Here is a 17,396-nt window from a genome sequence, read left to right on the forward strand (position 1 = left end):
AAGACAAAAGCGACCCAGCCTGTTCATCCTGTCGTGATATGTATACCCTCGCATTTCAGGTATCATCCTTGTAAATTTTCTCTGAACCCTCTCCAGTGCCTCTATCCTTTTTATAATATGGCGACCATGGTGAGAAAGCTTGTGGTGGATTTAATCACTAAAGGGAGTCATTTGTTGTGTCTGATAGCCTTTTTCTGTTACAAAAGTACTAATGTTTTATATGCATAGTTATTTCTCAAATTTATAGGGCCCAAGTTTCCACATGATTTGCGCCTGATTTTTAGGAGCAACTGGTTGGAGAATGGATCTTAGAAATCGCAATTCTCCACATTTTATTTTCTGCAGTTCTAGTCAGGTAGAACAGTTCCACTTTGGAACAGAATTTTTTCTTCAAAAGGGAGCGTGTCCGGCCAGTGACGCCTGATTTCAAAGTTTCCACAGTGAAAACGTACTCCAAACTAACTTAGAATGGAGCAAGTGAAGATTTTTGTAAAACTGAAAAAACCTTGTCTACACATTAAAAAATCAGGCGCAGGTTACAAATTAGGCGTCCAGAACGAGGGGGGGGGCGGGGGGAAGGGGAGGAAGGGAAGTCATTAAATTCTATAATAAATCCTTATTTATACTTCTACAAATATTATACAAATAAATCCAACCGGAATAAATATTTATAAGCAAAGAAAAGATTAAATAAACCATCTTCCTACCTGTGAAAGTGCTTTAGGCAGGCCTTTCGGGACCGAAGGCTGAACGGGCCGGCCCGAGACTTCGGGCAGGGCCCGTCCCCAGCACCAGATTTACAGGTAGGTGGCGTTGGTTTGGGTCGGGGGGAGGGGGAGGTCAGGTCGGGGAGGGGGAGGTCAGGTCGGATCCAGTCCAGGGGCGGGAGTTGGGTCGGGTCGGGTCCGGGGCGGGGGGAGCGGGAATCTGGTCCAGTCCAGTCCGGGGGGGAGCGGGTGTCGGGTCTGGGCGGGGGCGGGGGGAGCAGGAGCTGGCCGTGGGAGGAGCCTTATTCACGCAGCTCCAGTGAGGCCATTCGGCCAGGGCTAGGGGCTGCGTGCTTTGGGCGCCTGGAGCTACTGCACATGTAGCGCGCATGTGCAGAGGTCCCAGCACTGTTTTCAGCGCAGGGACCTGGTTCCGCGCCCCCCACAGCTCGAGCTGCGTTGCGCCGAGGGCCAGAGGACCTGCAGGGAGGTGGAGAATACGGAGGATTTTTTTAGGCGCACTTTGTGGCGCGAAAATCGGGCGTCCAGGTCGGGACTGCGCCGTTCTAGGCGCGTGTGGAAACTTGGGCCCATAATAACTACTTGTAGCGTTTCAGTGTACATCCGTAAGCACAATCACTGGTCTAACAATTTAAACAATACTACCATGCAAAATATTTTCCTTATGGTGTTGCTTCCACTTGTTGTCGTCGTCGTCGTCGTCATCATAATCGGTCCCTCATATCGAGGATGACTTGCTTCCACGCCAAAAAGGGATGAGATAACAGGTGTTTCAATGAAGGACCTAATATTCCAGGCCCCGAACTACATGTTGAAGGGTGGAAGATGCCTGTGCGTGGATTTTTTTAACGTGGTGGCCATTGCATACCAGCCACCACACGGGCTTAACCAAGCTAGGTTTTGGTCCAGTGGTGAGGATTAACCAAGACGACTGGAGACCAGCACTGCTACACAGACTTAGTGCGTACACATCGCAGTCAGTGCTGGCCCTGGGCCCTCGCCTCTTCAGGGCCCTGAACTCTCGCCTCTCCTGGGACCCGATAATGTCGCTCCAAGATCACTCACCGCTCCTGCTGTACCTATCCATGCTCCAATCACCGACATGGACCTTGGTGACATCCAATCTAGTCACCCTCTTCGCAGCCATCGCTCTCCAGCACGCGCTGTACCTTTACGTGGTATGCTCCTTTTGAAGGCCCCGACCTGCTGATGGTCCTTGCAGGTCAGGCCCGCCGTGCCGAATGCCGGGTCGGGCTCCATGCTGCTCCTTTGAAGTACATGGGGATCAAAAGCTATATTCCATTGCTGAAAACTTCAAAATAATTCATTTTAATTTCCAGCAGTATCCAAAAAAACTTTTGTTCAACTGTCTTAGCACTTTTATTTAAAAAAAAATAAGCTGCAATGCAATTGAGAGGCTATGCAGTATAATTTTGATCAAAAGCTATTGCTTTCCAAAGATTTCCCTTGCCCATACACTGGTAACACCAGGGTACATGTCCAATTCAAAAGCGAACAAATATACCATTAGAATCTAGTATTTGTTACTTATGATCCTCAGTAGTCTAGAGGAAAGACTTTTTAGCAATGACTTTAAGAGCATAAGAAATAGAGCAGGAGTAGGCCATACGGCCCCTCGCCTGCTCCGCCATTTAATATGATCATGGTTGATCCGATCATGGACTCGGGTCCACTTCCCTGCCGCTCTCCATAACCCCTTATTCTCTTCTCTTTTAAGAAACTCTCTATTTCTGTCTTAAATTTATTCAATGTCCCAACTTCCACAGCTCTCTGAGACAGCAAATTCCACAGATCCACAACCCTCAGAAGAAATTTCTCCTCATCTCAGTTTTAAATGGGCAACCCCTTATTCTAAGATTGTTCCTTCTAGTTCTAGTCTCCCCCATTGGTGGAAATGTCGTCTCTGCATCCGCTTTGCCAAGCCCCCTCATAATCTTATATGTTTTGATAAGATCACACCTCATTCTTCTGAACTCCAATGAGTAGAGGCCCAACTTACTCAACCTTTCCTCATCAGTCAACCCCCTCATCTCTGGAATCAACCTTGTGAACCTTCTCTAAACTGCCTCCAAAGCAAGTATATCCTTTCGTAAATATGGAAACCAAAACTGCACGCAGTATTCCAGGTGTGGCCTCACCAATACCCTGTACAACTAGCAAGACTTCCCTGTTTTTTATACTCCATCCCCTTTGCAGTAAAGGCCAAAATTCCATTGGCCTTCCTGATCACTTGCTGTACCTGCATACTATCCTTTTGTGTTTCATGCACAAGTACCTCCAGGTCCCGCTGTACTGCAGCACTTTGCAATCTTTCTCCATTTAAATAATAACTTGCTCTTTGATCCTGCCAAAGTTCATGACCTCACACTTTCAAACATTATACTCCATCTGCCAAATTTTTGCCCACTCATTTAGCCTGTCTGTCCTTTTATAGATTTTTTTTTTTGTGTCATCCTCACGCATTGCTTTTCCTCCCATCTTTGTATCGTCTGCAAACTTGGCAATGTTACACTCAGTCCCTTCCTCCAAGTCATTAATATAGATTGTAAATAGTTGGGGTCCCAGCACTGATCCCTGTGGCACACCACTGATTATTGATTGCCAACCCGAGAATGAACCATTTATCCCTACTCTGTTTTCTGTTCGTTAGCCAATCCTCTATCCATGCTAATATATTACCCCCAACCCTGTGAACTTTTATCTTGTGCAGTAACCTTTTATGTGGCACCTTGTCAGATGCCTTCTGGAAGTCCAAATACACCACATTCACTGGTTCCCCTTTATCCACCCTGTTCATTACATCCTCAAAGAACTCTAGTAAATTTGTCAAACATGACTTCCCCTTCATAAATCCATGTTGACTCTGCCTGTCCGAATTTTGCTTTTCCAAATGTCCTGCTACTGCTTTAATAATGGACTCCAACATCTTCCCAGCGGCAGATGTTCGGCTAAACTGGTCGATAGATTCCTGCTTTTTGCCTGCCTCCTTTTTTAAATAGGGGCGTTACTTTTGCAGTTTTCCAATCTGCTGGGATCTCTCCAGAATCCAGGGAATTTTGGTACATCACAACCAATGCATCCACTATCCCTGCCGCTATTTCTCTTAAGACCCTAGGATGTAAGCCATCGGGTCCAGGGGATATATTCACCTTTAGTCCCATTATCTTACTGAGTACCACCTCCTTAGTGATTGTGTTAAATTCCTCCCCCCCCCCCCCCCCCCCCCATAGCCCCTTGATTATCCACTGTTGGAATATTATTAGTATCCTCTACCAACTGATACAAAATATTTGTTCAGAGTTTCTGCCATCTCCATGTTCCCTATTACTAATTCTCCAGTCTCGTCCTCTAAGGGATCTACATTTACTCTAGTCACTCTTTTCCTTTTTATATACCTATAGAAACTCTTGCTATCTGTTTTTATATTTCGTGCTAGTTTACTTTCATAGTCTATCTTCCCTTCATCATTTTTTTAGTCATTCTTTGTTGGTTTTAGTTGGAAGATTTTAAATACTTCACTTCATAGGATATTGTACAAGTACTAAGATCTCATTTACTTGCTGTTGTGGCATTTTGAACTCTAGGTGCAGGCTTCACAGGCCAGTTTGACGTCCTGAATAAGCAAGTCAGGCAATCCCTTTGAAAATGTATTGGCAGATTTCCTTTTTGCACTAGGTGTAGTGAAATCTTAAACCTGATCTTCATAAACCTATTTATGATCCTGTGCACGAGAGGAAATTGTCTCATTTAATTTGTTGTAATAGATTCAGTTGTGATTCAACAATGTTGTTCACTTGAAGCAAAATTTGGTTGGCCTCGAACATTTTGTTCCACCATGCATAATATTTTATATCGATATAAAAAAAAATTACTTTGATAGCTTCAGTATCCCTAGTGGCATGACCTCAGTTTCTGGATTCATCCAGAGCACATACAAACCAGCTTGAACTATAAGCAATATGATTCAGCTAGTTGGACTTTCAGGTTCTTGTTGATTTGGGCTGCCATTGTACTTATTTTTATGTATAAATTCAGAAGGATTTGCTGTTCACATGCTAACTATACGGGATATAATGGCCAGAACTTTTGAAGGGGATAAATAGAAGAGAAAAAGGAAATATCTGGCTCATATTAAGCAGATAGGATAGTCTTAAACAAAACAGAAAATGTTGGACCTCTCAGAAGGTCAAGCAGCATCTGTGGAGAGAAACCGAGTTAACCTTTCAGGTCGGTGACCCTTTGTCAAAACTGGAAAAGTTTGAGTTCTGACAAAGGGTCACAGACCTGAAAGGTTAACTCTGTTTCTCCACATATGCTGCCTGACCTGCTGAGATTTCCAGTATTTTCGGTTTTGTTTCAGATTCCAGCATCTGCAATATTTTGCTTTTGTATTAGGTTAGTTTTGATGTGGATTTTGACGTGCATTGGTTTCTTGAGTAATGTTGGCTTCAACTGTTGCACTGGAGATAACACAAACTATTCCAACTTTTGATTACATATTGAGTGGTCTGCTCTGGAGGAGTATCTGCCAAATCTGAGTGAGATTCAGCTGCTGTATTGTGTAAAATTTACACCACTAGGTGTGTATTTACTTGCCATAAATGGCAGCTCTCCCAAGACTACTTTCTCATCTAATTTTATGTTGTGTAGAAGTTGCAATTTGCTTTGATTTTCTCAAATGCCTCCAAGCAATTTGTAATTTCTGAAGTGCTTAAACTCCCATGTTCTTCTGTAAATCTATAAATTATTGAATTCTTTGAAATTGTAATGCTAATTGTTTTGGATTCACCTACTGTCTCTGAAATCAGAAAACCTGTGGCTGATCAGCTTAACTTAATTGCCAAACTGTCTAGGCTATCCTTGTTTCTAAACCAAGAATGGCTAAGTGGCTAGTTGGTTGCACAAAGCATTGATATTTGACAGATAGCAAACCTTCAGTGAGGTTCAAGGTCCATTCCACGGGGACCACATCTTGAGCTAATTTTTAGAAATATTGCAGCCCTGATACTTCACCAAACATCACTGTTTCAATTTTCAGCCAAGGATGCTTTGCAGTTTTGGAAGTCTGTTTTGACTACAAGTGAGTTCCTCCTGGTTTAGATGAAACAGTTTATCTCCAAATCATTACTGGGTTCGAACTTTGGTATGTGGAGGCTCCTGAATGATGAAAAATAAGATTACTTACCACATGGGGTCTTCCTTATTTTTCTAATGAACTCATTCTTTACATACCAAGGTTACTCCCATTGGAACTTCTTTGTATAGTTACTTTTTTTCTATATTACATTTCTGTAGAACTTGCTATGTTGTATAATTTATCTGTGACCACTGGAAATGAACTGACCGATCAGCCTGCAGGAGAGGTGCCTTTTATGTGGGATGAAGAATTACATAGGTGATGGCCTGATGCTTTTGATGTCAATAATGTCTTCCAAAAGGACTATCTCCAGGTCTGTTCTCCCAATTGTTAACTTGCACTTCTTGTACTTGATTTATTTAAGAAAAGTGAGTGAGAGAAACCAGGAAATTATAGACGAGTCAGTCTAACATCTGTTGTGGGGAAATAATTGGAATATATAATTAAGGACAGAGTGACTGAGCACTTGGAGAAATTTTGAGCTGATTAGAGAGAACCAACATGGATTTGAAAAGGATAGGTCATGTCTAACGAACCTAATAGAATTTTTTGAGGAAGTAACTAAAGTAGTAGACTCGGGAAATGTATATGAATATAGTTTATATGGACTTCCAGAAGACATGCAATAAGGTTCCACATAAGAGACTGGTAGCTAAAATTAAAGCTCATGGAATTGAAGGGAAATTATAGACCTAGTTAAGAGATTGGTTAGAAGATAGAGCAAGGATAATGGGTATGTACTCAAATTGGAAGGAAGTGATTAGTAGTGTCCCACAAGGTTCTGTGCTGGGGCCTCAACTATTTACTATTTATTAATGACTTGGATAACAGAATAGAGAGCCATATATCCAAGTTTGCCGGTGACTCAAAGATTGTTGACAATGGACTCAATTTTCCCCGAGCCCTTTTTCTGGCATTGCCAGAGTTGCACCGCTTAATTCGGTAAATAAATGTGCCAGGAAAAAATCTCCGAAGTTTCCCCGCTGTTTAGCTTCTAATCTACAGCCGCTCAGCGTGGCCAGTCGCCTCGGGGGATGAACCCAGCGGTCTGCGCTGGAAAAAGGTGCCGGGCCTTCTGCGCATGCGTGGGGGGAGAAAACTGACTTTGTTGACGTCGCTGAAATGGCCGCGCATGCGCAGTAGAGCTCCAAGTGAGGTGCCTTCCTGGTCAGCTGCGGTGAGACCCTCTCCGGTGCCTTCCTGCCACTCTGGCCTCCTATTTCATGCTGACCAGCTTGCTCCCTTCACCCCGAGCCTCTCCGGTGCCTTCCCGCCGTTCTGTGGCCCCCGATTTCGTTCCGGTCCAGGTCCACTCCACTTCCTGTCCCTAGCCCAAGCCGAATGGCCTCCGATGTACTTGCCTGCGCCAACTTCTTTAACTTTCTGCAAGGGTTTTCTCGAGAGGCCACACACGCTGACTTAAGTAGAAATGGAATAACTATTAGCTGGCCAAAGTTGCATAAATGGCCAGAATTGGCATAGGTGATTTATAATGCCCCCTTTTGAGAAAAAAAACGTAACTAACTGAGTTACGCTGATGCAAATTGATTGGGGAAATTGGGGATTTTTAAGTTAGGCCAGAAAAAGCAGGCTACTCCAAAAAAAACAGTGCAAATACTGGGAAAATTGAGCCCTTAAGTAGTCTAGACAGAAGCATAAAATTACAAAGACATTGATAAATTATGAGTGCGCAAAACTGTGGCAGATGGATTTCAAGGACCAAAAAAAGATAGATCCGAGTATTTAAATGGTGAAAAACTAGGAACACTGGAGGTTCAAGGAGATTTTGGGGTCCATGTATACAGATCACTAAAATGTAGAGTCGGGTACAAAAACATAATCAAACCGGCTAATGGAATGTTGGCCTTTATATTCTAGCCCTCTAGTTATAAAGGACAAGAAGTTTTGCTACAGCTATACAAAGCCCTGGTTAGACCACATCTGGAGCACTGTGTATAGTTCTGCGCACTGCACCTTCGAAAGGATATACTGATGTTGGAAGAAGTGCAGTGCAGATTCACCAGAATGTTACCAGGGCTCCAAGGGTTAGATTTTGAGAAGAGATTACATAAACTAGGCTTGTATTCTCTGCAACATAGAAAGTTATGGGGTGATTTGATTGTGGTTTTAAGATTTTGAAAGGAATTGATGGGGTAGATTGAGAGAACTGTTTTCCACTGTGGGGGAGTCTAGGACAAGGGGATAAAATCAGAGCCAGGTAATTCAGGAGAGAAGTTGCTAAACGCTTCTTCACACAAAGGGTGGTAGAATTGTGGAACGCTTTCCCACAATCTGAAGATGCTAGCTCAATTAATAATTTTAAATCTGAGTTTGACTAGAATATAAAAGGATATGGGGCCAAGGCAGGTGGATGGAGTTAAGATGCACATCAGCCATGATCTCATTGAATGGAGGAACAGGCTTGAGGGGCTGAATGGCCTACTCCTGTTTCTATGTTTAGGATGCAGAGGATACGTCAAAAGATTGAGAAATTCTGCAGGGTAGTTCATTTTACTTTAATGACTGAACGATATACCGAGAACTAGGTTATCCAAATTGAAAGTACCAAATGCAAATAGCTACATGTGGATTTTGATGTTTTAAAAATGCATTTATAATCATGTATATTCCATTTATCCTATGGAAAATGGTTCACCTAATGTTGGGAAACATGCAGTGTCGGCTTTGAAATATCCAGTTGGCTTTGTATTTGGTTCTGATCATTCAGATTTTAATTAAGTGAAGCTCTGAGCTTGTTTTGTGGTATGATGATTAACTGTGCATTTGTCATGTAAGGCAACTAGAGTACTGATAATTCAACAGGTTGCACAGCTATTGAAAACCTAGCATATTCCCCCTGCCCTGCAATTTGTAAACAAATGGCATGATCCTTTATGGTATGCCACAATTAATACTTGTGAGTCACCATGTAATAAAGAGATTCCACCAGAGAGATAATATCAATTAATATTCAAGGGTGTTGCTGCCAGAATTTTAAAACTCTCAAAGCAAAACAAGATCCAGATCTTTACATGCTTTCCATCTGGTTAAAGTGTTGATCAGCCAGACACAATAATCCATTGTGATGTCTTGGTGGAGGCAGTGTATCATCTACTAAGGGGATCCTGCAAAATTGTCTAAAATAGCTTCTCTCATCTAGCTTCCAACATCACAACCTGTTGTTTTTCTCTTTGGTCAGCAATGTTAAAGTTGGTGCTCCTCTGACATTCCTTCTTCCAATCTCCAAAAATGCTTTTCCCACATTGCCAATAGCTTGAAATTGAGACACATCTCTCTCCTACTCCCAGAATTTTCCAATACAGTGACCACTAGCCACAAGTGGCTAATTGGGAATCCAAATGTGGCTAATAAAATTTCCTGTTGGATCTTTATACTCATGTGATTTTAGAACCCAGCTTGACATCTTAATCACACATTCTTTTACTTTTTACATTTCTTGTCCTACAGTTAAGGTGATTTCTCTCAAGTCATTCAAAAGAGACTTTTGTTTCTGTTCATTTGATTGTTATAATTCTGCTTTATATTGCTGTAAAATAGTTTTTTTATTTCTGAAATGGAGACTAACTTTATTGTAGTTAGTGTCAAAATAACAGCTACAAACTGATGTAACATGTAACACAAATGTTTTTTCCCACCTATCTTCAGATTCTTCTCCCACCACCACCAACCAACAACTTGCATTTATATAGCACCTTTAATACAATAAAACGTCCAAAGGCACTTCAAGAGTGGTGTCAACATGAGCCACATAAGGAGATATTAAGACCGGTGATCTAAAGTCCAGCCAGCGAGGTTGGTTTAAAGGAGGATAGAGAGGTGGGGAGGCTTGAGAAGTCTAGGGCCCAGGCAGCTGAAGGCTGCCTATGGTGGAGCAATTTAAAATTGAGGATGAGCAAGGGGCCAAAAATGGAGAAGCGCAGATATCTCGGAAGATTGTTGGGCTGGAGGAGGTTACGGAGATAAGAAGGGGGAAGGCCATGGAGTGTTTTGAAAACGAGGATGAGAATTTTTAAATCGACACATTGCCAGACCAGGAGCCAATGTAGGTCAGTGAGCATAGGAGTGATGGGTGAACGGAACTTGATGCAAGTTAGGATACGGGCAGATGAGGTCAAGTTTATGGGAGGGTGGGAAGGTGGGAGATGGGAGGCCACCAAGAGAGGATTAGAATAGTCAAGTTTAGAGGTAACAATGGTATGGATGAGGGTTTCAACAGCAGATGAGCTGTGGCAGGGGTAGAGACTGGCTATGTTATGGAGGTGGGAGTAGGTGGTCTTGATGGAGGTCACCTCGGGGTCAAATAAGACAACATGGTTGCGGAACAGTCTGGTTCAGCCTTAAGACAGCAAACTGAGAGAGGGATGAAGTCTGTGGCTAGGGGATGGAGTTTGTGGCTGGACCAAAGATCATGGCACACTCTGGTTTTTAAATCCGCTTATACATTTTACGTCATTTACCTGATGGTTTACATATTGAAGTAATAGTAATGCAATTTATTCCCAAACCTTCTTTAAAGTTTTGTCTCTTCATTACCACCCCCCCCCCCCATCAAATATCATGCACTATTTTCAAATCCATAAGATGGCCTATTCTTTTACGAATAGGTGGAATCATAGCACTTTATAGCACAGAAGGAGACTATTTGGCCCATCGTGTCTGTACCAGGTTGGCTGCTAGGTGGTTGGAGTTTGTTTTCCCCTCTGTTCCAAGACTGTGGTTCTTAACCCAGTAGGGTCCGGCACACCATCATATTTTCTGCCATCTGGCACGGGTTCAATGGGCTTCCTGTGCTGTAACCATTCTATGATTCTATGTGTAGTTGCTAAGTTTCCAGTTTTTTTTTTACATTTAGTTTAGGGGTATAATAAATTAATAAAATAATGAATGACTCACTGCAGTATTGTGGCTGTAAGCCAATTGTTAGTTTCTTCAAAGTGGAGTCCTTTGCACACGATTGGCCAATTCTGTCATTTCAAATGGAGCAAATATTTGAATACTGTAAGATCTGCTTTTGGCATGACTAAAGGTGAATTTAGAAATCGGTAGCCAGAAGACCAATTATTTTCAGTCTAATATTGGCATTACAAAATGCACTTATCTTGTCCATCAGATTTGTAAAATACAACTCATTCATCATAAATCTATTATTGCATCTGTCCATCTATGTATAAAGAATTGAATGGCTATCAGGGTATCTTTATACCACTTCATTGGGAAATGAATAAAAATGCTGACATTTATTACAGTTGGAAAATACAGTGCTCGCGTTAAAACATCTTTTTAAACTGTACCAATTTCAATATCTTGGCTATTGTATATTTCTTGGATAATTTTGTCACCATAATCTGGCCTTTGTCTTGCAGAAGAATTATGTTATTAAAAACTGAAAACCAGATTTGTTTAGTTCAACTATGTCGTTTCTCACTGCATTAAAATCCGTAACTGTTTTTGTAATTGCTAATTGCTAAATTGTGATGAGATATTGCAAGAGAAAATGTATTGGTTTACAGTAGGTTGTGAATATTCAGCTGCAAAAACCTAGTGGTGTGATGACTTTTCTTCTGACAATCTATTAACCTTTGTTAATGTGAAAAGACTTTGAGACAAAATTACCCCCAAAATTTTGTACAAATTATGTGAAAATTTCTCAATTTGCAGCTCTTGACAAGTGGTAAAAGAAAGCTCAGTATAATATGAATGTGTTATCAAAGGCTCTGTAGAAATTCTGGACATGTTATTAACGAGCTCCATTGAAAGACCAGACAGGTAATTAACTTTCTCCATAGAGAAACAGAACAGGTAATTAATGAGCTCTTAAGAGTTACTGGACAGTCTGGCGGGAAGCATAACAGTTTAACTGGACAGGTTATTACCAATTCCTTTTAGTGGATCCTTGGAGATAACAAGGCAGATTAATAATGAGCTCTTAAGAAGTTCATAAATACTGAGGTTGAACACCTGTGATCATCTATCACAGCCAAATTAAGCTTTCCCAATAGCTCAATGGATAAGTGTAATGGATCGATGTGTTGGTTCAATTTCTTTGTACGCGTGTGTAAGCTGAGGCCACCATCTTTTGTGGTCATTCGTTGACTGAGCAGCTCGTCCTGTCTTGCAGGCCAACAATGCAGTTTTCACTCATTGGCCTGTACAGACATTCCTACGTCATTGAGTAAAAGCCCACTGCACTACTAAATTTCTCCGCCACCCCCCCCCCCCCCCCCCAATCCTGGGTCCACAATTCTGCTGCCAGGCCAAAGGAGCTCTTCAAAAATACAACTTTGCATCCCTTTTTTTTTGTTGTTATATTGGAGAGGAAAAAATGTGTTGCTTGTGCAAATTCTTATATTTGCAGAAAGGTGCAACTGCAGTCTGATTGCTCTTGAACTTGTAAAGCTATTCCACTTGTTTTGTTCTTTTGGAGCTGAACAAACGCTTAAACTCTTGTGATCTCAACCGGCCGTATGACCTGATGTCCATGTTAAACTAGTGATCCTCAACATCATGGGACGGTGTAAATACAAGTTATCACTAATACTAGGGCAAAGTTACAAATCTTCAGCTAAGGGAGGGCCACTAATATAACAATAGATGTTCTTTCTGCAATGCACTCATCGCAATTCATTTTGTAACTCCTCCAGCTGAATGTTTACAGTGAGGTGAGTGATTATGAATTTTTCAGTTTCTTTTTTACATCAATGGACAAGAATTTATTTTTATGGACTCTCGTGGTTTATGAGCATCAACAGAAACTAGAGATGGAATTGATTAAATGTACCGCCTGACATTTATTCCACATAGATATTCAGAGTTTTAAATAGCATTCCATTTTCAACATTATTATGGTGTAGAAAGAAAGACTTTCATTTATAAAGCGACTTTCACGACCACCGAATGTCCCAAAGCGTTTTACAGCCAATGAAGTACTTTTTGGACTGTAGTCACTGTTGTAATGTAGGAAACGCAGCAGCCAATTTGCACTCAGCAAGCTCCCACAAATAGCTATGTGATAATGACCATTTAATCTGTTTTTTGTGATGTTGATTGAGGGATAAATATTGGCCAGGACACTGGGGATAACTCCCCTGCTCTTCTTCGAAATCGTGCCACAGGATCTGTTTGCGTCCACCTGAGCGAGCTGATGGGGCCTCTGTTTAACATCTCATCCGAAAGATGGCACCTCCGTCAGTGCAGCACTCCCTCAGCACTGCACTGGAGTGTCAGCCGAGATTTTTGTGTTCAGGTCCCTGGAGTGGGACTTAAACCCACAAACTTCGGACTCCAAGACAAGAGTGCTACCCACTGAATCACTGCTGGTACTTAGAAGCACAGTATAATACTGAGGTTATTCTGACACAGCACAGGAAAATATGATTTAACATTACGATTGCTCTTGAGTCTTGCTGTTGATTACCTGGGAAAAAAAATCTTTGCAATTGAACGTTAACCTGTTAGGCTACAAGTTTACTTATAATCAAAGGTTAGTAAACACGTATTCTGGGTTAATATAACTTTTTTGGCCTTGACTAAATCTCACCACTAACTTTTTTAAAAATTATTAATTAATGTGAGCCTGAAAATAGTTTCTGTTCTATAGGGTATTACTATGTTTTATATTACCAATATAATAAACTTCAAAATGCTACTGTGACATCTCAGCAGTTTTTAAAAAATATTTTATTTTGTCACATCTTCAATATTTTTCATTCAACTTGTCCTTAATAGGTGATGATATATAATTTCTGTAGTATTGCCTTTAAATGGATTGCAATGAATTCCTTCTACAAATAAATTGGCTTCAGTTTGTCGTGTGTGGTAATTAGGGCCTGCCTCTTTAACCTTTAGCCACAGACCATCTGAGCAATTGACCACCATATCCTCCAGCTTGTCTGACATGAGAACAACATCAGATGAAGAAAGGGCACTATAAATTACTGCCACACTTCTATAAATGGAGCTGTTCTCCATTTTCACCACAGCTAATTCAATCCAGTTCACTTCACTCATTTTTCTGAGTGAGATCAAAAAAGGAGCTTTGAATGAACAAGTCCATCATGTCTTTGACACATCAATGTGAGAATGAAAAGCAGGCCACAAAGGAGGGTTCCTGTCTTTTTAGAGTTCAGACAATACCTGATGAAAGAATGCCTCATTCAGATCAATCCTATAGCAAGCAGGGTAGAATGCCTCAGATCACGATTACAGACCAGTATAATGGAAATTAGTAGGGGCTTGAGTCACCGGTCACCTTTTTCCCTACAGCTGTGACCTTTTGTTGTAATGTGACCTTTTCTTTCTCTCCCCTATATGAACCCCCAATACTGCTAAAGGCTATTTTTAGGTTCCAACTGGGTTTAGTTCTGGTCAGGAACCCCAGCGCTGTTGGCAAGGTAAAGTGTCCGGATCCTGACCTAAGCAGCCTAGTTGTAGCTTTCAAAACTGCAGCGAAAAAAAAAAAAACAGAGCTTCAAGTAACATTTGCCATTTCATGCTGAGATGCAGCCCTGCTTTCCAGTAGATGACTTGTTCACAGCAAGGTTGCTATTGTTTGGTGTGTGGTGTGTGTGTATGTCATATATATATATATATATATATATATATATATATATATATCCTGTCCTTCAGGCTGTGTATCCTCATTTTGGCCAATTATTATTTTTATTTATAGATAGAATATCCTTTATTTGCACTAAGTCACACATGTCTGTTAATCTTGCATCCATTAAAATCTGTAACAATCAAAATTCAAATTTAAACTAATCTTATTAACCTCTGCTCCAATGGGAGATTGGAAAGTCATATTGGTATAACAAATTCCAAAATCTTGACTTTCATTTCTCTTCCAAAAGATCAAGTATTAAGATAGAATACATATCACCTGGCCTTTTAGCGGCAAAATGAGTTGAAGAAATACAATATGAATTAATCAGAAGAGGAAAAATAGAAAGTATGAAATGCAAAGTAGGGGAGGGAGAATCATAGCCACAGAATTATTGTTTGAATATGAATGGAAGATGCTCTCTATTTGAGTTGTGTGTTGATTGAGTCTTCAACAGGTTAATTTCCCCTATTCTGAAGACTATTCAATTTTCAAAAAGAAATCAAAGTGACGTGGTGACAATGCATTAAAATGCATGATACTATGGAGTGATGAGTATGATTTTGAAAGCATATATTAATGCGGTGCATAGTTTCACTACAGAGAATATGTATGGCAATTGTTGAAAGCGGGCAGATCTTGATTGGTCAGTCCTGGAAATATTGAGAAGTACCCCAGGCTATAGGCTAGATGGGAGTAATAATTTGTATGAATTGGGGGGTTTTTTTGCAAGGAGGGGTGGGGGGTTAGCTTACTCGAGTAGCTGAATGTAGATGTGCAAATTTGTCACCTCCATTTGTGAGTGGGATGCAAGGAAAGGGGAATAATACAAAATAAAAAGGTGAATCATGCTGGATTATTCTTCTGCACCTTTTAGCATCTAGTTATAGAATGCAACTGGCTTCGATCTAAAAGCAGGTAGCCTGCCTATCACTTTGGTAAGGAAATCTTGCATTGTGTAGCAATTGCAGGAGGGAAATTTTTTTAATGGCTATTATCATTTGTCGAAGTCTATTTTTGTTAACTTGCATTGGTTTGCGAGGAGCACTGCAATCTTGGGTTGGCCTGTACAGGACCAACTATGAAGACGCTCCATAAGAATGGACATCTTCAGAGAAAAGAGGATTAGTGGGGCTATGCATCAAAGTTTCAAACATGACCGTGTAATTCTTGCAGCAAAACTCTAATACTAAGAGTAGATTAACTGCTGTAGATGTTACTACATGTCATTTAAATGAACGATTGTACAGTTACCCTTAAATTCAAGTTAGAATTTTTCTTTATTTCTCATTATAGTTTATCCAAGCCCATCAATTCTGAAGATCTGAAGACTACAGCATCCACTGACAGACATAAATGTCTGGAGAATAATCAACATTCAAGTAAAGCCTTCCAGCAACACCACTCTGAATACTATGGAGACAAAAGCAGAGTAAGTGTAAGGAAATGTATTTATTTTATGTGAGAAAAGCTGTCCAAAACATGTAGGGGCCAAGTTTCGGCCTGAGTTGCTCCTGTTTTTTTGGAGCAACTGGTTTAGAATGGAGTACCTTGGAAATTGCAATGCTCGCATTTAGTTTGCTCCAGTTCTAGTCAATTAGCACAGTTTCAGTTTAGAACAGATTTTTTTTTAAAAGGGGGCGTGTCCGGCCACTTGCGCCCATTTTGAAAGTTTAGTCAGTGAAAACTTACTCCAAACTAACTTAGAATGGAGTAAGTGTAGATTTTTGTATGCTCAGAAAAACCTTGTCTACACTTAAAATCAGGCGTGGGGAGTGGGGGGGTTTAAAGGGAAGTTTACAAACATTAAATACTTCAGTTTTACAAAGAGCCATCATCAATAATAAATGATAAATACATCAATAAATCAATCAAAAAAAATTAATTTTTTTTAATTTAAAAAAAAAAAATCAATAAATAAACATTTTCTACTTACTGACTGCAGCATCTGAAGTCCACCAACAGCGTGCTGGGACGGCCCCCCCCCCCCCCGGTGTGTGTCTGTCAGTGTCTCTATCTCTCTCTCTCTCACTCTCTGTCAGTGTCTGTGTTTCAGAGAGAGAGAGGTGGGAGGGGAAGGAGCTGGGCATGGGAGGCAGCCTTATCAACGCAGCCCCAGTGAGGCCATTCGGCCAGGGCTAGGGGATGCATGCTTCGGGCCCCTCCCACACTGTTTTGGGTGCCTGGAGCTACTGCACATGCACGCCCAGTGTAGCGTGCCTGTGCAGAGGTCCTGGCTCTGCCCCCCCCACAGCTCATGCTGCGTCGCGCCCAGCTCGAGGGCCTGCAGGGAGCCGGAGAATAGGGAAGTTTTTTTTTTAGGCGCACTTTGTGGCGCGAAAAACGGGCGTCCAGGTCAGGGCTGCGCCGTTCTCTGTGCGGCCCGAAATTTGGGCCCGTAGTGTGTGCCATGTCCACAAAGTACAATTTGCTTTGAGGTGAAGCTTTCACTTGACTCATTTCAGTACTCATATTTATTTAAGCTGAAATTGATTTTGATTGACTCCCTTCTATGATACTCTTGCCTCTAGACTGTTTTGATAAGACTTAAATTTGTTAGTCCCATGGTAACCTCTTCAGCAAATTTACAAAAATGTTACATTAATTTTTGGATTAAATTTAGAGAATTTTTAATTGAGAAACCTTTTATTTATTTTCTAATACCTTTCCAAATTGAGCATTTGATCAGTGTTTTCCTCTTACAATTTATGGACTTGATATGCTCAAACCGCTACTTTTTGATGTCCTAATCTCTCCAATTTTTATATCTGCTTTTATGGGCCTGAGGTTAAAAATTTGGTTGGAGATTTCCTAAGGCGCTAATGTCGGGCGGCTGCTAAATTTAGCATCGGAAATCTTTTAGCGACGGGAACAGTAAAATTCAGTTTTT

The 17,396-nt window shown here is 41.0% G+C and overlaps 1 protein-coding gene across 1 annotated transcript in view; it reads left to right on the top strand.

The window, feature by feature from the left end:
- The window catches only part of LOC139260238 (rab11 family-interacting protein 2), a 90,579-nt gene that overhangs the window by 56,864 nt on the left and 16,319 nt on the right, over nt 1–17,396 (top strand). Inside the window, exon 4 of the mRNA XM_070876564.1 lies at nt 15,803–15,938. Within this exon, the coding sequence (XP_070732665.1) occupies nt 15,803–15,938 (136 nt within the window). The remainder of the gene's footprint in view (nt 1–15,802; nt 15,939–17,396) is intronic.

This window comes from Pristiophorus japonicus, chromosome 3, assembly GCF_044704955.1.
Source record: "Pristiophorus japonicus isolate sPriJap1 chromosome 3, sPriJap1.hap1, whole genome shotgun sequence".
Classification (NCBI taxonomy): domain Eukaryota; kingdom Metazoa; phylum Chordata; class Chondrichthyes; family Pristiophoridae; genus Pristiophorus; species Pristiophorus japonicus.